Raw genomic sequence first — 14156 nt, forward strand, 5'->3', positions numbered from 1 at the left:
TGTATAAGTGTTCCCTTTAATCTGCAACCTCACCAGCATCTGTTTTTTTTTTTTTTTTTTTTTTTTTTTTTTTTTTTTTTTTTTTTTTTTTCTTTTTAATAACAGCCATTCTAATAGGTGTGAAATGATATCTCACTGGGGTTTTTGTTTTGCATTTCTCTAATGATCAGTGATATTGAGCTTTTTTTCATATGCTTCTTGGCTGCATGTATGTCTTCTTTTGAAAAGTGCCTGTTCATGTCTTTGCCCACTTTTTAATTTTTTTTTTCTTGTAAATTTGTTTAAGTTCCCTGTAGATGCTGGACATTAGACCTTTGTCAGATGCATAGCTTGCAAATATTTTCTCCCATTCTGTAGGTTGTCTGTTTACTCTGTTGATAGTTTCTTTTGCTGTGCAGAAGGCTCTTTAGTTTAATTAGATCCCATTTGTTAATTTTTGCTTTCGTCATGATTGGTTTTGGCGTCTTTGTCATAAAATCTTTGCCTTTTACTATGTCTGGAATGGTATTGCCTAGGTTGTCTTCCAGGGTTTTTATAGTTTTGGGTTTTACATCTAAGTCTTTAATCCATCTTGAATTGATTTTTTTGTATATGGTGTAAGGAAAGGATCTAGCTTCAGTTTGCTGTATATGGCTAGCCAGTTATCCCAGCACCATTTATTAAATAGGGAGTCTTTTCTCCATTGCTTGTTTTTGTCAGGTTTGTTGAAGGTCAGATCGTCATAGGTGTGTGGCCTTACTTCTGGGCTCTCTATTCTGTTCTATTAGTCTGTGTGACTGTTTTTGTACCAGTAACATGCTGTTTTGGTAACTTCAGCCCTGCAGTATAATTTGAAGTTGGACAATGTGATGCTTCCAGTTTTGTTCTTTTTGTTTAGAATTGCCTTGGCTATTTGGGCTCTTTTTTGGTTCCATATGAATTGTAAATAAATTTTTCTACTTCTCTGAAGAACGTCATTGGTAGTGTGATAGGAATAGCCTTGAATCTGTAAATTGCTTTGGGCAGTATGGCCATTTTAATGATATTGATTCTTCCTATCCAAGAGCATGTGATTTTTTTCCCATTTGTTTGTGTCTTCGCTGATTTCTTTGAGCAGTGCTTTGTAATTCTCATTGCAGAGATTTTTCACTTCCTTGGTTGGCTGTATTACTAGGTATTTTATTGTTTCTGTGGCAATTGTGAATGAGATTGCCTTCCTGATTTGACTCTTGGCATGGCAGTTGGTGATGTATAGGAATGCTTGTGATTTCTGAACACTGATTTTGTATCCGGAAACTTGCTGAAGTTGCTTATCAGCTAAAGGAGCTTTTGGGCCTAGACTATGGGGTTCTCTAGATATAGAATCATGCCATCTGAAAACAGGGATAGTTTGACTTCCTCTCTTCCGACTTGGATGCTCTTTATTTCTTTGCCTTGCTTAATTACTCTGGCTAGGACTTCCAATACTATGTTCAATAAGAATGATGAGAGAGGGCATCCTTGTGTTGTGGCAGTTTTCAAGGGGAAAGCTTCAGCTTTTGCCCATTCAGTATAATGTTAGCTGTAGGTTTGTCACAGATGGCTCTTATTACTTTGAGGTATGTTCCTTCTATGCCTAGTTTCTTGAGAGTTTTTAATATGAAGTGTGTCGAATTTTGTTGATAGTTTTTTCCACCAATTTCTAACTCTGAAGAAATGTTTGTTAATGGCTTAAATACTCGTGGATAACCAAGAACCCAAGATATGACAATAGCAGAGTATCTAAAACAAAAGCCTCTAACAATTGTATATATTTAACCATCAACATAAAGAGCACCAGGTAAGTTACAACCAGAAGTTCAAGTCCTTCCATTTATGTTTGAGGCGACCTCGAGTGTTAAAAGCAACAAACAATGTCACTGCCATACTAACAATAAGAAAAAAATGGACTGTCTACAGTATTATCATTTTTCATGAGACAATCAGAGAGCTGTCACAAGGCAACCAAGTAAACCCTATTGCAAAGAGAACACGCTTCTTTAAGGAGAGGCAGGATACAAACTGTCTTACATTGGGGGGCAGAACAGAGGAGAGAGATGGTAGCCATATTTGTATAGAGGAAGAAATCAGCTAATACTTTAACTGAGGAACTTCTTTCTCTGCTTATAGATGTCACCCATAGTGGCTGACACTAGAACTTGGCCACGTCACCGAATCCCCATGTGCACATACCAACATTCAAAACTCCACAAAGTATATTTTATACTATTAACCACTATGCTATAGTAGGAAGGTTGTCAAATGCAATAGATCTCAGATAGACATTGTTCGAATCTATTCTTTATCATTTTCTCTTCTCTTGAAAATCTGTTGGAAATTCCACAGTGAATTATTTCTAAATCTGTCATCTTGCCTACCTGGGGTTGCCTGAATATAGAAAAAAGTAGGGTGGGGGTGGATGATGGAATTTAGTAAGGAAAGGTAGCTACTTTGTTTGCTTCTCAGACTCAGGAAGCATGTGCTCTACACTGAAAATTCAATGAATCATCATGGTATACTATTCTTAATTTCCATTTAGCTTTTAGCAGTTGATCTCCTGAAAACAGGAACATCTACGTATAAACAAGGAAGGCCACTGCCAAAAATTTTGATATTTAACATTTATCAAATCAATGCCTCTCTAAATAACTTGAAAGGTTAAAGCTGTTTTCTTTTCACTTCAGGTCATACTGAAGAGAACATCTCATGGTTTCATCAATGACACTATCACCACCGTTACCCAGGCCAGCAAAACCAAACACCTGTTAAAATGTGAAATCCGGCATTTATCATAAAATGATGATCAAAGAACATTCTGAGAACCAAGTGTGATACATTTTACACACAAAATTTGAGCATCAGCTTGGCTACCCAGGTTAACATCCCAGTTTACCACTTTCTAGTGGAGACCCTTGGACAGGTTATCTGAATTTTCCAAGACTCCTCAGTTCTCTTATCTGCAATGTGTGATGTAATAATATTTAAATCATAGGATTGTTGTGAAGATTGAAAAAGCTAATGCATTTGAGCATTCAGGCTGGCCCTTGAATAGGCTATTCATGACCATGTAAGGAAAGGGAGGCTAGTATTAATATTCCCTCTCATCTCCAGTTTACACATGCAGAAAGCACCTCAGAATAGTTAAATTATTTATTTCAGGAGTACGGTTAGGAAATAATGAGCCCAGGCTGAAAATATCAATGTGATGCTTTCTATATTTTATTATTTTTCTTTATATCAAACGTCTTCATTTAAGAACATAATTTGTTCTATATATGTTATCTAAGTCATAAATGACTTCGGTTAAATCTTTGGTTAAATCCAAGACCAAGAGGAATAAACTCATGTAAATGGGAAGATACCAAATACAAGTAATTTTTTAAAATGTTCTATACACTCATGGATTATAAGAAAACTAAAAATAATCCAAGATAAAGCTCAATTTTGAATCCAATATACGTTCATCAGATATACTAAGAAAATTGGTTAAATTAATGACAGTATATCAAAACAATTCTATTTCATTTTCTTTCATATCTTATATGCAATTATTAATCTAAATTACAATTACAGAACTGAATACACTTGAAAAGTGATTACCACAGATAGGGCCATTTTAATATTTAATTATCAAACTTATAAAAGAAATGGCTACAGGCCAATTAAAGCAACCATTTTTTTCACAGTAGGAAAAATGAACCCTGAATATCAAAACACTTACTGCAGCTTGCCGATGAGTATTTGACAATATTCCATGAATCTTCACTTTATCTTTTTCCATTTGGTCTATGTTCACCCACAAATCCCGGCTGGCAGAATCAGATGGGCCATATATTCGAGATATGTAGTAATTGTGGTCTGTATCCTCCTGCAATAACAGATAATAATATATATCAAGAACAGAGATGTTTTAACTACAATTCTTAAAAAAAAATCCTATTGAACTTAAGAGTATTAATAGTCTTTAAAAGAGCCAAATGAATTAACTAAACTCTGAGAGAAATGAATTTGGATTAAATAAATAAATGTGCACACCGATGCACACACATGAACTGTAAAAAAAAATGTTAAATAAATAGCCCTATGATTTGAATAATAAAATTTAGAATGTGAATTTTGTCTAGTTCATTTATTATCTAAGTGCTAATTAGATAAAATAAAATGGTTTCTGAAATCCAGTGAAACCATGAATCCAATGTATTTTTTTTCACAAATCAATTGAGATATATATGTAATTGATTACAAAAAGGAAAAGAATATTCTATGCAGTATTCTAAGTAGATTCTGTCTTGTGACCTAAAAGAAAGACTACGATCCAAATATAAATGTGGAGAATAGTGATTAAATGTTTTATATATTTAACAATTTCAATATATATTTCCTTCTAAGTTTTGTATTTTACATGACTCTGTGTGTGTGTGTGTGTGTGTATGTGTAAAATTAGTAGTCTTCTTTAGAGGAAATTATTAAATATACAAGAGTTAGAAGGAAATATATACTGGGTGCAAAGATCTAATTTTTCACCAGAACAAAAAGGTCCTTTTGAACAAAAATGTCTCTTTCGAAATTTTTACTAAAAACCTATGGTATAATTACGATTAGTAATAACAAATTCAAACTTCTCTTCTTTAAAAATAAGGTTATATTAGGGCCTGCTTTCAGCTAATGGTCCTAGAAATGAAGACAATATATTTTTTCCTTTAATTTGAGTTACTACATTCTACTTTTATTTGAGTTCTCATTGTTGGTGTTACCATAGTGCCTGTCACAAAGCCTTTATTCATCATGTTTCCCACTCAGTGAAGAGATGTAAATGTTTTAAGAAGCAATTTTGATGAGAAATACCCAGAAAAATTACATGATTTTTGGCTAATTCTGATTGCAATGTTTTATAACCATGAAATCAATTTGAGGAGTTAGTAGACAAAAAATATTTTAAAGCCTTCAGGTAAGTATAAGAAAAAATGTTGAATAAATAGGTCTATGATTTGAATAATAAGGTTTGGGATGTGAATTTTGTTTAATTCATTTATCATCTAAGTGATAATTAAATATAATAAAATTATTCTTGAAATCCAGTCAAAACATGAATCTCATGTATTTTTTAGCAAATCATCAATCGAGATATATACGTAACTTATTACAAAAAGGAAAAGAATATTCTATGTAGTATTCTAAATAGATTTTGCCTCGTGCCTAAAAGAGAGACTATGATCCAAATGTAAATATTGAGAATAGTGATTAAATGCTAACAGTAAGTTTTTTGTTTATGTAATAAAGACCTAGCATAGTGGCTCATGCCTGTAATCCCAACACTTTGGGAAGCCAAGGCGGGCGGATTACCTGAGGTCAGGAGTTTGAGATCAGCCAGGCCAACATGGCGAAATACCATCTCTACTAAAAATACAAAAAGTAGCCGGATGTGGTGGCGAGTGCTTGTAATCCCAGCTACTTGGGAGACTGAAGTAGGAGAACTGCTTAATTCTGGAGGCAAAGGTTGCAGCCAGCCAAGATTGTACCACTGCATTCCAGCCTGGGAGACAGAGTGAGACTCCATTTTAAAAAAACAAAACAAAGGCCGGGCGCGGTGGCTCACGCCAGTAATCCCAGCACTTTGGGAGGCCGAGACGGGCGGATCACGAGGTCAGGGATCGAGACCATCCTGGCTAACACGGTGAAACCCCGTCTCTACTAAAAAATACAAAAAAACCCCAAACAAACAAACAAAAAAAACTAGCTGGGCGAGGTGGCGGGCGCCTGTAGTCCCAGCTACTCTGGAGGCTGAGGCAGGAGAATGGCGTGAACCCGGGAGGCGGAGCTTGCAGTGAGCCGAGATCCGGCCACTGCGCTCCAGCCTGGGCAACAGAGTGAGACACTGTCTCAAAAAAAAAAAAAAATAAATAAATAAATAAAAATAAAAACAAAACAAACAAATAAAACGCCCTAGGTATATCTGCAATTAAACTCTGGGTATGGCACACAAATTATATGTACACCTTGGTGAAAGAAAAGAAAGGTCTACAGAGAAAGAAGAACAAAGTAAATATAAAGAAAGAAGAAAGAAGATCATGCAGCCCCCAAAGGCTCTGACACCTCAATGGGTTTCCAGCCCTCCCTCTGTTCCAGAATCTCATAATGACACTGATAGTTTGGGTTGTCTGAGGGTAAAACACACTGTGGATGTGTCTCTGGTATGTATTCAACTCATCTGTGTGTACTGGGCTTCACAACCAGAAGATTTGGAGGTGGGAACCTTCCTTGACATTGGGCACAGGCCATTTTGCTCATGTTATTACACTGGTCACAGTGGTTGGTGGCATGCATGAGCCGATAACCTAAGAAGGAGCAATTACTGAGACATTCAGGAATTTAGGTAGAGAAGAGATCATTTCCCTTGTTCTGATTGCTGAGATATGTAGGCGTGAGACCTGGAACCACTGGCTCCATTTTGCTACTATGAGGAAATTCTGTCTGAAGATAAGGCAAACACATTGCTAAAGAAAGAATTACAGGCTGGACGTGGTGGTTTATGCCTGTAATCCCAACACTTTGGGAGGCCGAGGCGGGTGGATCACCTGAGGTCAGGAGTTCCAGACCAGCCTAGCCAAAATGGTGAAACGCCGTCTCTACTGCCAGGCATAGCACTTGAACCAGGAGAATTGCTTGAATCTGGGAGGCAGAGTTTGCAGTGAGCTGAGATCATGCTGTTACATTCCAGCCTGGGTAACAGAGCAAGACTCTATCAAAGAAAGAAAAGAATGAGAGAAAGAGAGGGAGGAGGGAGGGAAGGAAGGAAGGAAGGAAGGGAGGAAGGAAGGAAGGAAGGGAGGAAGGGAGGAAGGGAGGAGGGGAGGAGGGAAGGAGGGAGGGAGGGAAGGAAGGAAGGAAGGAAGGGAGGAAGGAAGGAAGGAAGGAAGGAAGGAAGGAAGGAAGGAAGGGCCAGATCCCTGAGCAAGTCTATCTAGGTGTGACCTGTTACTGGACTTGTTCATTCCATGAAACCTTGAGTCTTTTTCTATTGTTAGATCACCTTGAATTAGGTTATGGTCAACTGAAAGAATCATAACTGAAAAAACAGGCCTTTTTACTTGCAACCAAACTTAAGCAACTTTGAGCAAGGCCACCTAGAAATCATTTCATTGAATATTTTCTTCAAAGCCACCCTTTTATAGCATTCACTGAAATTTTTATAAAATTAAAAATTAAATTATTATGTAAAATAATAATTCATTTATTTTTCAGTGAATGGTATAAAAGGGTGGTTTTGAAGAAAATACTCAATGTGTTTAAATCAAAATTTAATTTTTATCCCTATTGACAGTATTATTACAAAGATTTCAGGAACATTGAAGTTAAAGATGTAATCTTTAGGTGAATTATATAACAGATTATTTGATGCTGCAAAATTTCCCTGTAATTACTAAATAGATATTTTCTTTAAAATGTCAAAATTTCAGAATTGAGTTCAGGATAATTTTTGAAATCAGCATTTATAAAATAACCTTGGCATTTTCCTTAATCTCTGGATTTCTGTGATTAGTTAAGAAAGAGTCTTGAAGTTATCATAAAGAGCAAGAATATCATTGTACTTAAATAATGAATTACCTGCAAAAATATACACAATTTAGTCTAATTACGAAGTCCACCACTGATATACTATGTGAAAATACACCTTCAGTTTTTCTTAAATCAGAGCTGCCAAAAACAATATCACATCTTTGAAATACTAGAGCTCGGTATCTGACTTCCATAGCCCACGCCTGCCAAGTTGTCATGGCAACTTTTATTCAAAAAGGAAGACAATTTATTGTTTACTTAGGAAGGCAGAGACACAAGTTATTAAATTCCAGAGAGGTGTTTGGCTCAGATATTCAGAAAAACCATAAAATAGATTTCTCAAAAATGTGACATTTTAGCACTAGTAAATTATTCAAAACACGTCTTATCCTTTTTTAGGAGCAATGGCACTTAAGGAGTTGTCAAAAGCCACTTTGAGTGCAAAGATTTTCATTTTCTGTTCAAGAGCAAACTATTTCTAACACCATAGAAAATAAAACAAAACACTACTGTGATATGCCTAGTTGCCAATTCATTTAGGAAAGCAACTGTTAGAGAAAGTAGATGGCACAGTATGTGGTATTAAATCATATAAATCCATGTTTCTCGAAAATGCATGGAAATGTGCAGCTGTAGACAGAGGACTTACACCAAAAATACGGAGGAAAAGTTATCATAACTGCAACTTAACTGTTCTGCAGCAATCAATCTATATAATTCCTAACCCAAATGCTGCCTTCTTTTCTATCATGGGTGTTGCTTTTATGATGGATAATGTTTATGAATGCCTCACATTGCCTCATGCAGTAATGATATTTGAACTCCAGCTTCATTTCATTTAGAACTTAAAAAAAAGCAAAAAAGAAAACAGATCAAATATATATTATATGACTATCAGTGTAGTAGTTATTTGATATACATGGATACTTAAAACATAATCAAAATTCTTAGTAAGATTATTTAGCACTGAATGAATCGGCCACCTCTTGAAGATCATTCCTTAATTAATAAAGGAAGATTATAATTTGAATGGTTCTTGCCAAGTATTAACAAATATATTGAATCCTTATAAGAGTGATTTCACAAGGGCTACGCAATCCATTTAAAGGTAAATCTATTTTAAAATATTACTTGTGAATACTACACTCCTCAGAAATAAAGAGTTAATAAAAGAGTTCCCTGTGATCTTAAAAAAAAAAAAAAAAAAACAACAAAAAACCGTGCTGGTATAAGAAACCAAAAGCACACGATGAAATAACAAGAGGAGAGAAAGAGTGAACTGGCAGTAGTCAGGTAAAGAATTACAGAGATGAACCCACTAGTAGCCAGAATAAGCACGACTAAATTACCAGTCAGGACGCAGGAAATAGCTCCGAGGCACACACAACATGAAATGGAAAAGAACAATGAGATAAATGTCTAGGGCGAATGCTATGGATTGAATGTTGGTGTCCCCTTGCTAAAATTCCTAAGTGGAAGCCCCAATGCCCAATGTGCCTGTATTTGGAGATAGAGTCTTTAGGAAGGTAATTAAGGCTAAATAATGTCATAAGATTGGGGTCCTTATTCAATAGGATTAGTGTCCTTGCAAGAAGAGATATGAAATTCATTTCCTCTCCTTCCCTCTCTTTTTAATTCTCTCTTTTTCTCTCATATGAGAATACAGCAGGAAGGCTGTCTATAAGCCAGAAAGGGAGCCCTCACTAAGAACCCAAACAGCTGGCACCTTGATTTAGGACCTTTAGCTGCCAGAACTGTGAGAAAAAATATTTTTGTTCTTTAAGCCGCCGAGCCTATCGTATTTTGTTGTGGCATCTCAAGCTGACAAGACAAAAGTCAGCACAGAAATTGCAGGGGAACAGAAAGAAGATCAGGTGCATATGTAGTTGTTGTAGAAAAAAAAAATTAATGATATATTAGAAAAATATTTTTCTGAGATAAAGACTTGAATTTCCACATCATGTCTTAAGAAAATCTGCCATAGAATTTTGAGTACCACAAAATTTCCTAATGAGGTTTCCAATAGATTAAACAAGGAAGTCTTATAGGCATCTAGAAAGAAATTGAGCTATCTATATGGAGGAAAAAAATTCAATAAGTTTGTACCTGGTACCTCTCCATAACATCTGATATTAACAATGTTTATACAATCTCAGAGAATAAAGTTGTGACTCAAGAATTTTTCTGTTCAGTTAAGTTGTAATTTAAATATATAGGAAACAAATATATTTTTAATACATACAAATATACAGAGAATATGCTACCAATAAGAACTTCTTAAAAATGTAATGCCTAATTATACACTGAATCAACCAATGGGTGAATCAATGCACCTGTAATAAAAAATTCTATAACTATTAGCTGTATTCAGCATGTGGCTATCTATGGGAAGAGAGAAACTATAGCAAATCTTCTGATGGGTGAGCACTGTATCCATGAAAATTATGTAAAGGGAAAAAGGACAATTTCACTATTATGGTTATAAATCAGAATGCCATTACTATCAACCAGGAAAATATAAAAATAACTATCTAATGTTTCATAGCAGGCAATTAACAGACAAATCTGAAAGTATAAAAATATAGTTTTAAAAATAGTGAACTCAAAAGGTTAATGTTTTAGGTAACCGTTTAAGGTAAAAGTCTGAAACTAGTGGCCTTCAGGTTGTATACCAGGCACCGAAAGGCCATGATTTTCCTCAAACATAGTATTGTCAACTGAAGAATCATGAGGTTCATAAATTTGGAAAGAAAGTTTTATTTCTCCTTTCCAAATTCTAATAAAATTGGGAAAGGTGAGGGAGGGGATAGGATCTTTAGCTCACACTGCATTCCAAATAGTCCAGTCACAAACCAGCTGGGAGCTACCAGTCCTTCTACAAGGCAGCTCCTGCAAGCTATAGTCTGGCCACCCTGCAATGGGAAGGGTATCCTCCAGCAAAAGTCGAGAGCAACACGGGGATTTATGTTAATCAGGGTAGCTGAGTATACGTATTCAATAAGCCACAGGAGGAGTCCTGAGTATTTATGAAAGGCGAAACATGCACAAGTGCAATTGAGCTTCGTGCCTCTTCAAGGGTCACAGGTACAAAAAATGCTGTTAGCATGATCCAAGGGTAGAGATCTGGCCCCCCTGACATCGAAAGGTGAAGCCAAGGACACCAAAACTCTCACCGGGCATCCTCCTTGAGTCAGCGGAAACCTGTCCAGACGTGGCAGTCTAGTTTCGGGAAGGGTTGCACTTGGGAAACTGGCAAGTGGTAATGTGGAAACAGCAAAGTGGGCAAAGTGGGAGGGGGAGTCCAGTGGCTGCCTCAGATGACTGGCTAAGGGTGATAAAGGAACGAGTCATCTGTTTATTGTTTTCCAGAGCTGATTTCTGCTTACTCCTTGGAAAGAATTCTGGTTAAGGGTTAATAAGGAAGGGGTGCACTGAGGCATGACTGACCTTCCATCCCACCACAGCCGGGAACTCAGCTGTTAAGGTTTCTCTGAGGTCCTCTTGGCCAAAATGGGTCAATTCAGCTGGTTAGAAGCTTAGAATTTTATTTTTATTTTTCAGCACTCAGGCTATAATCTCAATTTTACAAAATTACAGCTATTCAAATACGAATGTGCATATTTCTACTCACCTATTTTTCTCCACCCTCTCTGAAAATTTGCCTAAAGATATGAGTAGAAGATATTTACCATATATTGACTGGTTAATTCCAGATGACGGAATTTAGAAGCATTCTCCTCTCTCTCATCTGTATTATTTGGATTTTTTACATTAAACACATTATATGCAAACCACTTTCTTCTTTTTCTTTATATAAAGCTTTAGAAAATATATGAAGATGCTCAAGGGTATTTTTGATTTTTTGAATCAAACCGCCAACATAGATCAAGAGACACAAGGCCATATGCTACACACAGTAAACAGTTCTATAGAATTTCTATCATAAGTATGTTGTAAAGTTCTCAAAAAAGAATCCTTTAACATACCATAGATCAGATACTCAATATGGAGATTCAAGGTCAATAACTTAAAATTACTCTGTGAAACAGGTGATATGTAAATTTCCATTACCTTTTCTTTCGGGTACTAACTTCGATAACTTAACTGCTGTAGAATGCAATTTTTTTTTTTACTAATTGCCATAAACAAAATCAGCATTAAGAGAAATGCAGTAAAATGTTCATTTCTGCTAAACTTGGAATGAGAGATTGGAGTTCAAATCTTTATAAAGTGATTTTTTTGTTGTAAGTGTTTTACAGAAACATCACCAAACCATCTCCTTTTTTCATTCATTTATATAGACAGTAAACTGGACACACAGCTACATTCTCACATAGTTGTGGGTAGATCAGGAAGGAACCAAGGTGAGGAGGAAGATAGCCTGTGGTTGAAGACATTAAACTTGCAGACAGGAGAACTGATCTCTGGTTCTCACTGGCTTGGTCCCTAACGAGCTGTCACTTTAGTGAGGTCAGTTATCCATTCAGTTCATTTCAGTGTGGCCTTTCCTGCACATAGATTCCCTCTTTTGCCAGAAGTAAAATCATACAGAAAAAGGCAGGGGTCTTGGACTTAAAGAGCTGACCAGTGGAATGAGTAATGACTCCTAGCTGGGTTGGAAACAGACCTCATTGAAAGCAATGTGAGATAAAGGTTCCACCCTTGAATCTCCACCTTTTTCAATTACCTTAGAAGGTGACCTATAGGGAGTGAGGTGTGGGCAGATAATTAAGTCACATTAATTTTTTTTTATCAGCAAAAAGTGAATGATAGTATTTAGCTTTCTTTCACTGGGTTGCTAAAGAATTATATTAAATGAATGTTATTTAAACACATTTGAAAAGCGTAAGAACAGAATATAAAGTACTCAGCATCCTTAAATCAAGCCCAATTTCAGCATGATAAGAACAATTACATATTAGCTTTGAATAGACTTCAGTACCCATCAACAAATACTACATTAATACCTTCTTCAGACACTAAGAACAATTACATGGTGCACAATTCAGTTTACTGATAGAGTGTCAGAATAATTTAAATCAATCCATCTGTCTTCTCTTGGTTATATCAGATTATTGCACCAGCTCTCATTATGCACATTTTTTCTGTGTTGTTACAGTTGTTTACCCATATCTTCACAATTCCCCAAGAATTTTCACCTACTTGATCTATTTGCAACATGGTCTATCCCTCTAGCAATATCTTTGACTTTTCTAGGTATGATTTATTTTATTCTTTATTTTATTTTATTTTTTTATTTTTTTTGAGACGGAATCTTGCTCTGTCGCCCAGGCTGGAGGGCAGTGGTGCGATCTCGGCTCACTGCAGTCTCCGCCTCCCGGGTTCAAGTGATTCTCCTGCCTCAGTCTCCTGAGTAGCTGGGACTACAGGCGCGTGCTACCACACCCGGTTAATGTTTTTGTGTTTTTAGTAGAGATGGGGTTTCACCATGTTAGCCTCCATCTCCTGACCTCGTGATCTGCACGCCTTAGCCTCCCAACATGCTGGGATTCTAGGCGTGTCCTTCAGAAAGGTTTAGTTAAGTGACCCTCCTAAAAATGTAGTAGAGTGGGGTGTGTATGTGTGTGAATTTACTGTGAGGTCAGAATACTGTACAATACATTAAAGATAGGATTCCAGCGGTATTTCCATTATAAAACAGTTTCCATTTTCCCAGTAACAATCTCTCTCATAGATGAGATTGTCCTCTCTGCTATGCTGAGTTGGGTGAGCTACATGGCCATGAAAGCACAATACCCTTGTGATCTTTCAAATTCATAACAAAATTAACACAGCACAGTTAAGTGCTTGCCTAGATCTACAGGCATTTTGAGGTATATTAGTATGTGTTTATGTTGGTTCATTTACTAAATGAAATAGAATGTATTTTTTACTTGGGTATGCTACACCTTTATTTATCTACTTCGTGATACAAACCTTGAATCTTTTGAAGAATGAGCCCCATAGACTATTCCCAGGCATAGAGTGATGAGATAGAAGATGCCAGAAAGAATCTGAGGCAGAGTTAGGTGCACTGCCAACTTACAAGGGATTTCTGAAGGCTTCACAAACTCAACAAAAAGTGTGATTCAAAAAAAATGTTTACAATATGTATGTGATTTCTACTAAAATACATAAAATTAACATTAAAATAATGTAGCTCAGAGGAGATTTGAGCTGAAGTACAGGTTCTGACTCTAAATAGCCACTGTAAGTTCTGGGCGTTAGTCTGTGTAGGAAGGAGTTGAACTAGATCTCTCATGGAATGCCTTTTAACTAAGCTTCTAAGATCTTTTGGCCACAGGGCAAATAGAAAGTGATTGCTAGGTATAGATCAGAAGACCATTTGCCTGATTTAAGTGGTCCTCACTAAGAGAGATAAAAGCATGTATTTGAATAGCTAGTGCAGGTAGCTAGTTACAGTTAGCACTGGTATCAGTTCCACTGGTACACTATCATCCTCATTGATAAATTGTAGATTGCCCCCAAAGTTGGAAGCAAAATTCACGAACATGTTGCAGGGAATGTAAGAATCTCGGAGACCCTATGCATTATCTACATAAATGGAATAAATTATGGGTCTTGCGTATATGTGTGCAACT

The 14156-nt window shown here is 36.3% G+C and overlaps 1 protein-coding gene across 1 annotated transcript in view; it reads right to left on the reverse strand.

Annotated features, from left to right (window-relative positions):
• The window catches only part of PLXDC2 (plexin domain containing 2), a 453142-nt gene that overhangs the window by 219103 nt on the left and 219883 nt on the right, over positions 1-14156 (reverse strand). The window contains exon 3 of the mRNA XM_031652709.1: positions 3719-3865. Coding sequence (XP_031508569.1) covers positions 3719-3865 — 147 coding nt within the window. The remainder of the gene's footprint in view (positions 1-3718; positions 3866-14156) is intronic.

The sequence above is a fragment of the Papio anubis genome, chromosome 11, assembly GCF_008728515.1.
Source record: "Papio anubis isolate 15944 chromosome 11, Panubis1.0, whole genome shotgun sequence".
Classification (NCBI taxonomy): Eukaryota; Metazoa; Chordata; class Mammalia; order Primates; family Cercopithecidae; genus Papio; species Papio anubis.